The following is a 13,964-nucleotide window of genomic DNA, read 5'->3' as shown; positions in this document are numbered from 1 at the left end:
CCCTCGTCACGCCTCCGCCCCCGCCCCCGCACCCGCGCCGTCGCCAAATTACGCTTCGCCCCTCGCCCGCCGCGGGGATCCGCGCCCCTCCCGCGCCGCGCCATGGTCGACACCAGGCGCAGCTCCGCGGGGAAGCGCCGGGCCTCGTCGGAGGAGGCCTCGCCCCCGACGCCCCCGCCCGCGGCGGCCTCGGGCGCGGGCGCGGGCGACGCGCCGGGGGCGTCGGCGTCCGCGCCCGCGGCGGAGGCCGCCTCCCCACCGCCCCCGCGGAGCCGCTCGGCCAAGCGGGCCAAGGTCCCTGCGCGCGTTCCTCTGTTTTGTGTCGCGGATGATTTCCGGGAATCGATTGATCTGATTATTCGTTGCTGTGCGGTGGTGGTGGTGGCAGGGCAAGACGACGTGCGTGGTGTCAGCCCCCGTGTTCGAGGCTGCCGCCAAGGCAGCGGGCCGCGTGATCGAGAGCTCGCAGCTGAGCGCGCCGGCCGTGGAGAGGTCCGCCGGGGCCGTCGCGGCGTCGTCCACCGTGTCGAATTCAGGAGGTGCGTGCTGTTAGGTTCTGAGTTCACGGTTCGTTTCAGGGGGGCTAGGGCTTGGTTTAGCCCGGGGGGAGGTTTTTGATTGCTCCTTTTCTTTTTGCTGAAGCTTCAGCGAGGAAGAAGAGGACGCCCAGGCGTCTGCCTCCGTCCGACGAGACGACGGCGGAAGAGATGACGCAGTGGAAGACGAGGCGCGGGGCGGCCAGTAGCCGGACTCATGCTTGGGCCAGACTGATTTCCCAATCTTCTCAGGTCTGTTGTTTAGGACAACTCACTGATGTGAGGAACAGTGCCACAATTCTATTTGGTGACCGTATAGCATCTAATCAAGTTATTTGACGGACAATTGAACTGCTGCACCCTTCCTAGCTATCAAACAGCACAAACATGTTAGTAAACATAGGAGATTTTAATTCAAAATTCATTTTGTTACAAATTTGTGTCTTGAGTGGGTCAATTGTGAATCATCTGTCATGTAACGCTTCATGCATGGCTTTAGTTGGCAACACAGAACCATTATGTGCTCTTGGAGCTGAAACTAGCTTTTCTTCAAAATGGAGCGAAGAACAGTTCCACCTAAGTTATCCAAATATCAGAGAACATCGACTAGTTATCCTCGTTTTGCTACTGTTTGCTGGCTTCTATACATTATCTACTTCCTGTCATTATTTGGCCCGACATGTATAATGCCTTTGTCAGAGTTTTATTAAACATTGTGATTTTTGTGTATGTGGGTTTTGTAATCTTGCGCTACTAACTGTTCAGTAATTTTAAAATCATCATTCTGATATTTATCTTGAGTTTCCAGTCTCCTGCATTCGCAACTATAGGATTGCTATTGTCTGCCTGCTCAAATTTAAGCGTACTAAGCTAATATCATGTTTAGATGCCAATCCCTGCCAGTTGCCACAGCCACCATTGAGTCATTTAATTTGTATTGTGGACTTGCGTAATCATCTTATTTGTAAAATCTTGAACGTTTTTTTCTACAGTTGAGTAGGAACATCTTACGTTACTCTGAAATTGTATGGAGGTTCATTTGGACCATTTGATCCAAATGAATCACATTGGATCAAGGGTGATCCCTGTTGTTGGTGCATACATGCATAGCAAATACCATTTCACAGTTACTTGTTTTTGAGTTGCTGACATCTGTTTTTTGTAACCGCGTCAAATAGCCTTACCATTTTGTCAATTCCCCACTTAGTTCTGTAGTATTGGTAATTTAGTCTTAGCATTTACTAATTTTAAACAATTATCTTTGCTAATGATTATATTCTTCTTTCTGCTGTTCAGTATCCCACGGTTCCTATTTATGCTTCCTATTTCACCGTTGGTCATGGTGGTAAACATGATTTGAAACTGACGGATGCATTATCTGGATCACTTGTTTGCAGACTGAGGCATGTTAGGGTATGGTTGCATTCTTAATTTTATTAATTTATTAGTACTCCGTTTTTCCTGCATTCATCATTTTGAAGTTTTGACTGTCAATTTTGATCTGTTTACCAGAGGGGTGCTGCCCTTGAGGTCTCTATATCCAAAGTTGTCTATGTAAATGGGAAGGCCTTAGACAAGGCTGCTAAGGTCACCTTGACTGGAGGCGACGAAGTTGTTTTTAGTTCACTTGGGAGGCATGCTTATGTATCCTTTTTTGTGACTGACCACTTTGTTAATATGTATTGCTCCTATCTGCGATTACAGGCATGTCTGGATGTTTTTGCCACTGTGCTTTGTTAAGCAACACTAGCAATGTTTGATTTTCTCCTGCCTTGCAAGCGAAATGAGATTGTGCTTTCTATGATAGTATAATTTGTTGCTCAAAATATTGTATGTATTTATTTGAAACTGTGTAGTGGACTACACCAGGAAAAACTTTACAGGCTAACAATGCCCACATGAAATAATTGGCAGCTAATTTGGGCCTGCCAAAACTTGGCCTTACTAGGCAAAGTTAGATGGACAGATGTTGGGGTTAGCAAGGGAACCAAACGTGTCCTACTCCTACTTGTATGCACAATTATGCATTTTAGATGTGGAAGTCCTTAACATGTTGGCAGATATTTCAGCCTCTTCCAGAGGAAAAATCAAGCACATCAACCTTTTCTTCCCCAAGTTTCGTTCAGCAAGGGCAGTATCCAGTTATGAAAGGCACACTGGATCATTTATCATCTAAAAGGGCCAAGTTATCAGTGCCGTTTAATTTTGGTAGTGGCTGCTCTCCATCTGTTCCTCATGGTGAGACAGCTTCATTTCTTCCCTAAGGCCCTACTAATCCCTAACTTCTTAGAAAAGGGGATGCAGCATAAGAGGACTTCTGTTTTTTTTTCTTGTTTCTCAAAACTGGGTACCCCCTCCGTATTTATTTACTCTGCATGTTAGATTTGACTGAAGTCAAACTTCATAATGTTTGACCGAGTTTATAGAAAAAAATATGAACATTTACAATAACAAATCTGTATGATGTGAAAGTATATTCAATAATGAATCTAATGGTATTGATTTGTTATTGTATATGCTAATATTTTTGTCTATAAACTTCATCAAAGTTTATAAAGTTTGACTTTGACCAAAGCTAATATGCGGAGTAAATAAAAACAGAGGGAGTACCTTTTATTTGTTATTATGATGAAAGAGAAAAGTGAGGCTAAACAGATCTCTTTTTTGTTCACTAGATACAGAGATAGTCAGCAGTTTATGTAAAACAATGGAGGAGCAGAACCAGTTCTCTTCTGAAGAAAATGTGCCATTTGCTCAACATAAACTTTTAAAAGAAGATCTGAAGAAGGCAGTTGTTAGTGCAAGTGATATATCAGAGTCATTTGATAGTTTTCCATATTATCTGAGGTATCTAGACTATTACTCTCTTCATGGAAAATAACAGCTCTTTTGTTATATTGTTCGAGATATAGAAATATATATGATTTGATGAATCTCTTATTATCCTTCATTTTAGGAGCCTATAATGCTCATTTTGTACTTCACATAATAAGTAAGAAATTCTTATAATGATCCTATAGAAGGATGATTTCTCCCCAATTGCTTAGTTCTGTAATATGATAACATATTGGTTGCAACAGCACAACTCCAGATTTAGTGGATTCATCCTCTTATTGTTTCTGCTCACATTTTTAACTCAACAGTGCAAATTGCTGAAAAGCATATTTGTTATCCATGGTATTTTACTTTCACAAACCCCATTTCTCTTCTTATTTGTTATTCCTCATATCATCCTTAAAAAAATGTAAGGTAAATAATTGCAATGCCATTCTCATATCTAAAATCATACTTTCTTTTAGCTAGTAAGTTGTGACGCCATTTTCTAAAGAAGTAAGATGTGACATAATGGCAGGCAGAATGATCGGTTGGTCATAGTGCATGATCATTGGATATACTAAATTTTGCTCCTACAAATATTTCAATTGGTGATAGTGGTTCGTTGGTCTCCTCCTCTCACCCTGATGTGACCCATTAGATCTGTTGCAAACAGCGGAGATGTTAGTCCTGTTTGATGCCAAAATTAGTACTCCCTCCGTTCCTAAATATAGGTCTTTCTAGAGATTTCAACAACTGTCTACATACGGAGCAAAATGAGTGAATATACACTCTAAAATATGTCTATGTACATCCGTATGTGGTAGTCCATTTGAAATCTGAAAAAAGACTTATATTTAGGAACGGAGGGAGTATATAAAGTTACCCCCCCAACTGGCTCAAGTGTATGAACACATCACATAGGCTTAAGCTTGGCATCACCATCATGGTGGTTTTGAGTAGTTTGATTCGTTTTATGAGTAGCAACCTATTGGATATCTAATAATCTAAGTTGTTTTATATTTTGCAAGACACAAGCATTTAGCAAGTGAGTACTAATTACTCGACTACAACCTACTTTTTTTTCCAGTTAATTTGGCCTGTTGCATATTGATTGATTGGTCTCTGGTGGTTAAGAACTATCTTTGATGCCTTCTCATCCTTGCAGCGAGAATACCAAAAGTTCTCTCCTGACACCAGCACATGTAAATTTGTGTTGCAAGGAAGCCATGGAGTGGACAAAAAAAATATCTTTTATTTCTCAACGAGTACTATTATCTGGTCCAGCAGGTATTAGTTTACTTGATGAAATTATGGGATATTGCAGTTAGTGATTTTGTATATTTGTTAAATGCTAAATGCTTGGAGCGTTCACTAAAAACAAATTTTCTTTTTGTAGGGTCTGAGATATACCAAGAAACATTGATGAAGGCTCTCACCAAACACTTCGATGCTAGGCTGCTCGTTGTAGATTCATCATTGCTGTCGAGTGTAAGCCTCTTGACCATGCCATGCTTATTCTTCTAACAGCGCCACCGCAGCTCATTTTGAAGAAAGCACAACCAATTCTATTGTAGGCCTTATCTTTTTGTAAGATGACAGATATGCGTCTTCTTTTTTGTGAGATGAAATATATGCTTCAACTATTTTACTTTACCTTTTTGTGCAATGCTGCTAGTATTTTCTGGAAGCTTGAAATGTTTTCTTCTTTGAGAGTTTGAACTTTGTAAACAAGCTGTACAGCAGAGTTGCAGTAAACTCAGAGTACTGGTGCTGTTTATAAATACATCCGAAAAGATGTAGCATTAGTTAATTTCACCATAAATGAATCAGCTGACACATTGAGATGTAAACTAGAAAATGATGTCTGCTGTAAATTACTCACTGATGCAACTGCATGCTCGCTTTAAATAGTTGCATATGAATTGTGTGCAAAAAGAGAGGGACAAGGGGTGTGTGTGTGTGTGTGTGTGTGTGTGTGTGTGTGTGTGTGTCTTTTCTTTGGTACTTCTTTAGTTCAAATTCAAATGCCAACATCCAAGTATCATTTTTTTTCAGGGACAGTCTTCAAAGTCAAAGGAGTCAGAGCCGTACAAAAGAGGTAAGGCTATCATGACTCTGTTATTAGCACTATATTTTTTTTGCAACTATTTTTAAGTCTAGATGTTGAGAGTACCTGTTGAATTGAGTATGAGACTGTACTGTTTGTTTTTACAATATTTTTTTAGTGTAATGAAACCACCTGATGTAGCGGTAGTAATGCTTCTGATATTTTGATCAGGTGATAGGGTGAGATACATTGGTTCTTTGCAGTCAACAAGGTTTATCCTTGAGGGACAAAGGTGTGGCCCATACCTTAAGATTTGTTTTTTTAAATGTGCATCCATTCAGCTTCCTGCGCCACATGTGTGAATGTTCCAGGAGTTTTTTTGATGTAATTTTTTCTCTTGATTACTCTTTAGTACTTTTCATGCTATAGCAGTTTTGAGTAGGAGGGTTTATACAAATAGAAAAATATTTGTGCTGTGGAAAGCTGGAAAACCTATTGTATGATATACGATGATTGTGAGTTGCTATAGAGAGTTTGCAGTAACTGGTAGCAGCTATAAGCTTTTTTACAAGGGTCTGGATTTAGCCGTGTTTGCAATGCAGGATTCTCATATGAATTTTTCAGGAAACTGCACATCCAGCGGGATTATAAGTTTCCTTTTGTATGAAATTCTTAAGTTCCAAACGGGTTAGATGGAAAAGTAGATCTGATGCAATAATCATGAGAATCATCCTTTCTCTGTTTTCCTGTAAATATTGCATATTATATTGTACTGCATTGATCTTTTGTACTTAAGTTGCGTAGTCTATCTTAGATGGCAGTAGGTTTTCTTATATTGGATAAAAGAACCAGGCTGGTTTGAGTCCCTGCTTGTGTGATGATATGTAATGATCGCTAACTATATGGATTTTCTGAATTCTTACCTATTATGTTAGCATTCCACCCCTTTGTTTGCAATTGACCTCTCTTGGTGTTGCCTTTTGCATATTTTACTTGCATCTATTAAAAATTTATGCCAAATTATAAATCTGCAGAGCTCCAGATTATGGTTCCCAGGGTGAAGTGCGACTTCCTTTTGAGGAAAATGGATCCTCAAAAATTGGAGTCAGTTTTGACAAACCAATCCCTGGGGGCATTGATCTAGGAGGCAATTGTGAGGTTGATCATGGTTTCTTCTGTTCAGGTGAGTTTTTCTTCTTCTGTTGTTCTTATGCACTTTTTAATAACTTATAACTACTCCCTCCGTTCGGAATTAGTTGTCGTAGAAATGGATGTATCTAGATGTATTTTAGTTCTAGATACATCCATTTCCGAGACAAGTAATTCCGAACGGAGGGAGTATATCATATGCAGTGTTTTTTGCCATTTTTTGCTATATTGTTAATTTTTGTAACAACTTACTTATGCCTATTTGTATTTCCAGTTGATTCTCTGTGCCTCGATGGTCCAGGATGGGAAGATAGAGCTAAACATCCATTTGATGTAATATTTGAGGTTTGTACGATCTTCGCAACCTTATTTTTATCAGCATTTGTCATTTTTTTTCTATTACTCACTGGGATTTTATGCAGTTTGTTTCTGAAGAAAGTGCGCATGGACCCCTTATCCTATTTTTGAAGGACGTTGAGAAAGTGTGTGGAAACACTTACTCTTATCATGGTCTAAAGAGCAAGCTCGAAATTTTTCCAGCAGGTGTTTTTGTTATTGGGTCTCAGACCCAGGCAGACAGTCGGAAAGATAAGGTACTTGCTGTAAAGATAATCTGCACCCGATTTCTAAGTATTCATTCTTTAGCTAACAAAAAAGACGTTGTTTATACAGCTAAACGGGTCTCCTTTCCTGTCGAAGTTCCCATACGGGCAAGCAGCAATACTTGACCTTGCGTTCCAGGTGCCTTTTCTGGTTTTGCTGGAAGTATCCCTACTTATGCCATGCTAGTGTAGGGACTCCATGGCACTACAACACATTGTCAGCTTATACTGAAAGGATATTTCTGATATATATCTCAATTGCTTATTATCTTGTCCACTGTATTATTTTTCTTACTGGATCCTTTTATCAATTAAATTAAATTATGGGTTCTGTTATAAGTGCTCTGTTACACTTTTTTGCTGTTACAATCTAATGTACACCAATGCAGGATAGCTTTGGCCGGGTGAATGATAAAACCAAAGAAGCAGCGAAGACTGCGAAGCATGTCACTAAACTTTTCCCCAGTAAAGTGACAATACAACCACCACAGGTATGCCATTTGTGTTACTCAACAATGATGTCTACTTGGTAGTGTCCTCTCCTAGTTATAACTCTGAATACATGCTACAGGATGACTTGGAACTCTCAAAGTGGAAACAGCTATTGGACCGTGATATTGAAATTCTGAAAGTGAAGGCTAACATTTCAAAAGTCCAGTCTGTAAGTATTAATTAGTGACTCGTCATTTTGTATATTACTTTTGGACTATAATAGACTAAAAAACCTTCAATGTTCTTTTGCTCTTGAACATACCCAATGTTATTATGTTTCAGTTTTAAGTAACTGCTTGTTTGCACATCCCTGTTATTCAATTATCATATGTTCCATTACTCTTCAGCCAAATGTCTTGCGTTTTTTATGTATTTCCCTATGTAGCTGGGAGTCCAAACATGATTATTAAAAAAAGTACGTCATTATGCTGCTATTAGATTCCCAGAGTGATTAGGATGTTCTGGTTTTTATTTGACAATTTTCCTATGTTTTGTTGAAACTTTTGATAGATTTGCATCCACTATGCGACAAAATAGTATTGCTGCATCACCTGTACTAGTGCGACCTCTAAAATGGAATTGTCGCTCCACTCAACTGATGTTGCTGTTCCTTATATCTCTTGGTTTAACTAATGTCTTTATGCAATCGGATGCAGTTTCTAACTCGCAATGGTCTGGAATGTGCTGATGTAGAGACCACAGTATGTGTTAAAGATCGAACTCTTACAAATGAATGTGAGTAGTCATTCCTACATGATGTTTTATCCTGTATAATGTCCATGTAGCATCATCTGTCTATTGTTTTTGTTTCCAGGTGTCGATAAAATAGTTGGTTATGCTTTGGGTCATCAAGTTATGAATTCAACTGTTCCAACTCCTGGAAAGGATGTGTTACTTGCTCTTTCTGGTGAAAGGTTTATTCTCTAACCTTGTACACTTCACAAAGTTGTGCAAGAAAGTTCTTTCTGGTTCATCTAATGATTATTTTACTGAAATTGTTGCATTTCAGCCTTCAGCATGGGGTTGATTTGTCGGAAAGTATGCAAAATGACCATAAGAAAAAGAGCACAAAGAAATCACTCAAGGTGACTTGTCTTTTTTTCTTAGTAGCAAAGATCACCTCATGTATATGACTTGACCTGGCCATGTTCAGCCTGGCCCAGTTATTTATTTAAAGCGTGCAAATAAGTCAGGCTGAGTTTGAGTTTCACCTATTATTTGAGGCTCTGGGCCTTGTGACATTAATGGTGTCTAATGCCAATGACTTACATACATTCCTTTTCATTGTTAGGATGTTGCCACGGAGAATGAATTTGAAAAGAGGCTTCTTAGTGATGTTATCCCTCCAGATGAGATAGGTGTTTCCTTTGATGACATTGGAGCGCTAGAGAATGTCAAGGAAACTTTGAAGGAATTAGTGATGCTTCCATTGCAAAGGCCAGAGTTGTTCTCCAAGGGACAACTTATGAAGGTACAAGGCATTCTCAAGCTTCATTATTTATGCTTAATATTCTTGTAAAACAATCCACATGTTCCTTCTGTGAGTCCTCTGTTTCACCTGTAACAATGGCTCCTTGTTTTGTCATTTGCCTTTATAGTTAGATATCCCCCTTTCTGCACTTATGACTCATCCTTGTTGAGTGGTTTTGTAAATATTGTAATGCTGTCCACCTGTGGTTTGTCCATCATGTCCTATCATTCTGTGCTATCTAGCATTTTGAATTTATGTATGATGCTTTTGTGAGCCATCTGTTATACAGCTTCTGTTTCTAAATATAAGACGTCCCATTAGTTCAATTTAAACTGCAAGAACATGTAATTTCTACTCCCTCTGTATCAAAATACTTGTAGTTGGGGAATACTAGTACAAGTTCCCCCAATGACAAGTATTATGGTACAGAGGGAGTAGTTAATATCATGCAATCCCAAAATTAATTGAAAAAAGCAACAAGAATCACTTCAAACTGAATGTAGCAGCTTGAATACTGCCGTTATCATATTGCTCTCCTTATTAATTAGTACTCCCTCCGTCCCATAATGTAAGATGTTTTTTGATACTAGTGCAGTGTCAAAAAATGTCTTACATTATGGGACGGAGGGAGTAGTATTTCTTAACTTACCCAGTGTGTAATATTGATCTGATTTTTCATTTTGCACCAGCCATGTAAAGGAATATTGCTTTTTGGTCCACCTGGTACGGGGAAGACCATGCTTGCTAAAGCTGTTGCAACAGAGGCTGGTGCTAACTTCATCAACATATCAATGTCAAGCATTGGCTCGAAGGTTTTCCCATAACAGATATTTATCTAGATTCCTCTCCTCTGTTAGTTCTACATTTTCTTACCTGTAATTGTAACAGTGGTTTGGCGAGGGGGAAAAATATGTGAAAGCTGTGTTTTCACTTGCAAGCAAAATTGCTCCCAGTGTCATTTTTGTGGATGAGGTCAGTCAAAAAATTTCATCATCATTGATGATATGATTATGGTTCAACAGGCTGCACAATAATAGTGTCTTAATTAAGAGAACTTGCTGTGTTCCCTGATTTGCAGGTTGACGGCATGCTGGGTAGACGTGAAAACCCAGGGGAACATGAAGCCATGCGTAAGATGAAAAATGAATTTATGGTGAACTGGGATGGTCTGAGAACAAAAGACAAAGAACGTGTATTAGTACTTGCTGCCACTAATAGGCCGTTTGATCTTGATGAGGCTGTTATTAGGAGGCTCCCAAGGAGGTATGGGTATACATATTTTAACAAATAAATGCAAATTGTGACTCTGGCATTGCCAACCAGTCAATAATTCTTCTGAAACTTTTGTTTAGGTTGATGGTGAATTTACCAGACGCAACCAATAGGAAAATAATTATTAGTGTAATACTAGCCAAAGAAGATTTGGCAGAAGATGTAGATCTGGAAGCAGTGGCCAGCTTGACTGAGGGGTATTCAGGCAGTGATCTGAAGGTATTTAGTTTTATGTTAACATTATTTTGTTTCTTATTTGATTTCCTTTTTAAACAGGTAATTTCCATATTCTGTCTGCTGACAATTTTAATTTTCCCCAGAATCTGTGTATTACTGCTGCACATCGTCCCATAAGGGAACTCCTTGAAAAAGAGAAGAAGGTTAGTTTTTAATTCTTAATTTCTTGAACTACTTTCCTATGCGTTGTCAGTTCTACTGATTAATAATCTCTGATCCTTCTGATTTCTCTCAATGGTTCTGATGTTATCGATGCTTTTAGAATCTCTGGTTAACCAAATCATTAATAATTTGAGTTGACTTATTTATGATTATCCTTGTTGAGGCTACATCAGACCTCTAATCTATCATCTTGTGTCTACTTGCAGGAGAGATCCTTAGCAGAAGCAGAAAACAAATCATTGCCTCCTAAGTATTCTAGCAGTGATGTCCGTCCCCTAAATATGAGTGATCTCAAACAGGCACACGAGCAGGTAAATATTACTGCTGTTTTTCTTCTGGAAAAGAAGAGAAAAATAAACTTAATGCAAATCAGACTCAACTACACTAGTAGATTTGATGCCCCTCACCGCCTGCAGAACTTAATCCATCAAATATATAACAAATGCTGATGACAGCTCTTGCGGGCTTAGTTCCAAGATTGGAGAGTGTAATGCTAGTATTGATATGTTCTGGGTTGTAGCGCAATTTGTTTCTAGGATACAAGTAGATTTGATGCCCCTTGCCGCCTGTGAAACTTAATCCATCAAATATATAACAAATGCTGATGACGGCTCTTGCGGGTTTAGTTCCAAGATTGGAGAGTGTAATGCCAGTATTGATATGTTCTGGGTTGTTATGGTTTTAAATAGCCCGCTATAGCACGCTATAGCGTTTAGAAGAGGTCCTGTGCTAAGGGTCTTTTGTCCAAACACATAAGCATACATTTTAAATAGCTCGCTATAGCATTTAGAAGAGGTCCGCCGCTAAGAGGCTTAGCGTGCTATTTAAAACTTAATGTAGCGTCAATTTGTTTCTAGGATATAGTTTCTCCGTCCCAAAATAAGTGTCTTAAGTTTAGTACTTGCTTTGAGACGAGGGAGTACTAGAATAAATTAAGGTTACCCGCATTGTCATTTTATGTTTTCTCATCTCCAAGTTGTTGATAAAAGTGTGATCCTAACGTAACTTGCCTTGTGTGTAGGTATGTGCAAGTATATCATCTGATTCGACAAATATGAACGAGCTTGTTCAGTGGAACGAGCTTTACGGCGAAGGCGGATCTAGAAAGAAGACGCCTCTAAGCTACTTCATGTAGCTTATGTGTAGCCTGTACATAGAGCAGAAGCATTAGAGTGAAGCGACTGAGAAGATAGATAATGAATAGCTCTGTTGGTTCTTCATTTATAGGCAATTTTTTTTTGAGTCAATTGTTTTGTAATGTCAGTTGGGAGTTTCGACAGATAGCGTAGGACCTGGTTGGTCCACCATTCTCCTTGCAAACCTGTATGTAGACTGAGCATCAGAATACAGTTCAGGGTGCTTAGACCAGTGTGAATCCATTTAGGTCTTGTATACAGATACAGTGCAGGGTGCTTAGAAGAGGTGCTTATAGTAAAATAAACTGAGTTTTTCTCAAGCATTAGTGCTTGTCTCTGTAGAAGGGGTGTCTAATTAAGCATCTACTCTTTACAAATAAACACCTTGTATTACAAGGCCTTAATCAAGACATGGATGCGGTATGTTCCTTAGTGGTTTCTACCTTTAGGTCAACTGTCCAGCGACCTGACCGAAACGGAATCACATGCCCTGGTGGAGAGTTAGAATCTACAACGGGGAAGGCGAAACAACACTTGCAATTTGATTGGTTTCGAAAAAAGACTAGTTACACGGAGTTCACATACGACGATTGAAGTCAGCGGGTGGGAATAAACAACTTGCACTGATCGAACCAGGGGAACAAAGTGTGTTTTGTTATACCCATCTTAGGCGACGCTGAACGTTTTTGGCAGTACAAACCCAAATGATTGCATATACGCGAATCTTGAGATTAACGGAGTCATCGCAAGTTTGATGGAGATGTCGTGCCGCACTACATGGAATCAAAATCACTTGTAGATCAGTCATCTGTGTCACACTACGAAGTCGTTCTACTCGTAGTTACACGGTAATTCACACGAAGAAAGACTATAAAAGTCTCTATTCTGTTCTGGTTTTGCTTCACATGGTGCGATTCATGAGCCCGTAGACGAGCACGAGCCCCATGATGAGCGAGTCGTCGACGCCGGGCTCCACCACCAGGGCGAGCACGTCCTCCCCGAGAGCCACCCCGCCCGCCGTCACCTTCCTCTTCACCTCCGCCACCACCAGCCCCGTGCCGGCGTCCACGATCCTGCAGCACGCCCGCTTCCCGGCGCGCGCCCCGCCGTCGTCGTCGATCCTGTACCGCATGGCGCAGCCGGCGTCGCTCTCGAACTCGCACGGCGACGACGACGGGCGGCCGCCGCTCCGGTGGAAGATGCCGCTGCGCGGCCGCGCCACCTTGAACCACGCGCTCGCCTCTTGCTTCCGGCCGGTCCACTTGTACCCTTCCCACTTGCCAAACGCGAGCTTCTGCATGAACCCACAATCATAAGTAAACTTGCCAGAAAACGCGATCGAGCTTCTTGGCTATAGAAAAGAAGTACGCTGTACACACCTTCTTGTGTATGTTGACGACGACGTTGCCGCGGAGGTCCATGAGGCAGACGTTGTCGCTGCACTTGGAGCCGTAGTTGTCGACGCGGTAGACGATGTGGCCGTCGGAGTCGTACACGGTGCACCCCCGCCCGTTGAGCACCAGCGACTTGAGCCACAGCGTGAACACCTTCCCGCTTCTCTCGCCCGCGCACGCCGCCGCCGCCGGCGACGAAGAAGAAGGAAACGACGGCGAAGAGTGTACCCTCGCCATCTCTGCGCGTACTAATTAAGTTTTTCTGTCTGCGCGCTAATGTGTCTCTCTATGTGATCTGGTTAAGTAAGCTAGGGCTCGATATATACACAGAGGAGGAAGAGAGCAAAAGCGCAAAAGTGCTGGTGACGTGGTTGCTGGCTCGCTTAAACTATATGGATCGAGAGAGGACAAATTGGGATGATGCTCTTTTTGGAGTATTAGTTAGTTAATCAGATGATATTTAAAAACCCCTTGAAACACATTTATGCCATGCATGCTTATCGAGCTGTGGCGGCAATTTTAATTAGGCAAATAGTCAATCCGCGTCCAAGTTCCAGTGCTTCCTGCGTGCGGTTTTCTACCCTAATTTTCATCTCGCCAACGAGCACTGAAACCAACGGCAGGCCAACCATTTCAGCGCAAGACAAAG

At 40.9% G+C, this 13,964-nt stretch overlaps 2 protein-coding genes across 3 annotated transcripts; one reads left to right on the top strand and one right to left on the bottom strand.

Annotated features, from left to right (window-relative positions):
- The first annotated feature begins 87 nt into the window (after window positions 1–87).
- LOC119362490 lies at window positions 88–12,244 on the top strand. 2 transcript variants are annotated; one of them, XM_037627715.1, is made up of 28 exons: window positions 88–294; window positions 389–539; window positions 649–788; window positions 1,833–1,949; window positions 2,049–2,180; window positions 2,597–2,774; window positions 3,212–3,383; window positions 4,519–4,640; window positions 4,750–4,841; window positions 5,409–5,451; window positions 5,632–5,692; window positions 6,435–6,583; window positions 6,824–6,894; window positions 6,972–7,142; window positions 7,222–7,290; window positions 7,541–7,642; window positions 7,723–7,812; window positions 8,300–8,378; window positions 8,458–8,557; window positions 8,653–8,728; window positions 8,935–9,114; window positions 9,804–9,926; window positions 10,003–10,086; window positions 10,193–10,377; window positions 10,467–10,605; window positions 10,707–10,766; window positions 10,992–11,096; window positions 11,807–12,244. In XM_037627715.1, exons 1-28 carry the CDS (start codon window positions 103–105, stop codon window positions 11,918–11,920), a joined length of 3,297 nt encoding a protein of 1,098 aa, XP_037483612.1. In that variant the 5' UTR covers window positions 88–102; the 3' UTR covers window positions 11,921–12,244. The 2 variants fall into 2 exon arrangements, with proteins under 2 accessions (XP_037483612.1, XP_037483611.1); XM_037627714.1 differs by having other exon boundaries at window positions 643–788.
- A 324-nt stretch (window positions 12,245–12,568) lies between these two features.
- On the bottom strand, window positions 12,569–13,578 carry LOC119367311 (protein LURP-one-related 11-like). Its single transcript, XM_037632863.1, has 2 exons — window positions 13,301–13,578; window positions 12,569–13,215 (listed from the first exon to the last, which is right to left on the bottom strand). The coding sequence occupies exons 1-2, from the start codon at window positions 13,550–13,552 to the stop codon at window positions 12,823–12,825; spliced, it is 645 nt and encodes a 214-aa protein (XP_037488760.1). The 5' UTR covers window positions 13,553–13,578; the 3' UTR covers window positions 12,569–12,822.
- Window positions 13,579–13,964: the final 386 nt, after the last annotated feature.

Source organism: Triticum dicoccoides, chromosome 2B (assembly GCF_002162155.2).
Source record: "Triticum dicoccoides isolate Atlit2015 ecotype Zavitan chromosome 2B, WEW_v2.0, whole genome shotgun sequence".
Taxonomy (NCBI): Eukaryota; Viridiplantae; Streptophyta; class Magnoliopsida; order Poales; family Poaceae; genus Triticum; species Triticum dicoccoides.
This window is presented reverse-complemented; position numbering and strand designations above follow the sequence as displayed.

What these genes read in the sequence shown, in the direction of transcription:
- LOC119362490 (XM_037627714.1), top strand. Translation starts at nt 103, where the DNA reads ATGGTCGACACCAGGCGCAGCTCCGCGGGGAAGCGCCGGGCCTCGTCG. An exon ending in CTCTCCATCTGTTCCTCATG is followed by an intron (nt 2,775 to 3,211) that starts GTGAGACAGCTT and finishes TTTGTTCACTAG; the next exon opens with ATACAGAGATAGTCAGCAGT. An exon ending in AGTTTTCCATATTATCTGAG is followed by an intron (nt 3,384 to 4,518) that starts GTATCTAGACTA and finishes TCATCCTTGCAG; the next exon opens with CGAGAATACCAAAAGTTCTC.
- LOC119367311 (XM_037632863.1), bottom strand. Translation starts at nt 13,552, where the DNA reads ATGGCGAGGGTACACTCTTCGCCGTCGTTTCCTTCTTCTTCGTCGCCG. An exon ending in TCGTCAACATACACAAGAAG is followed by an intron (nt 13,216 to 13,300) that starts GTGTGTACAGCG and finishes GGGTTCATGCAG; the next exon opens with AAGCTCGCGTTTGGCAAGTG.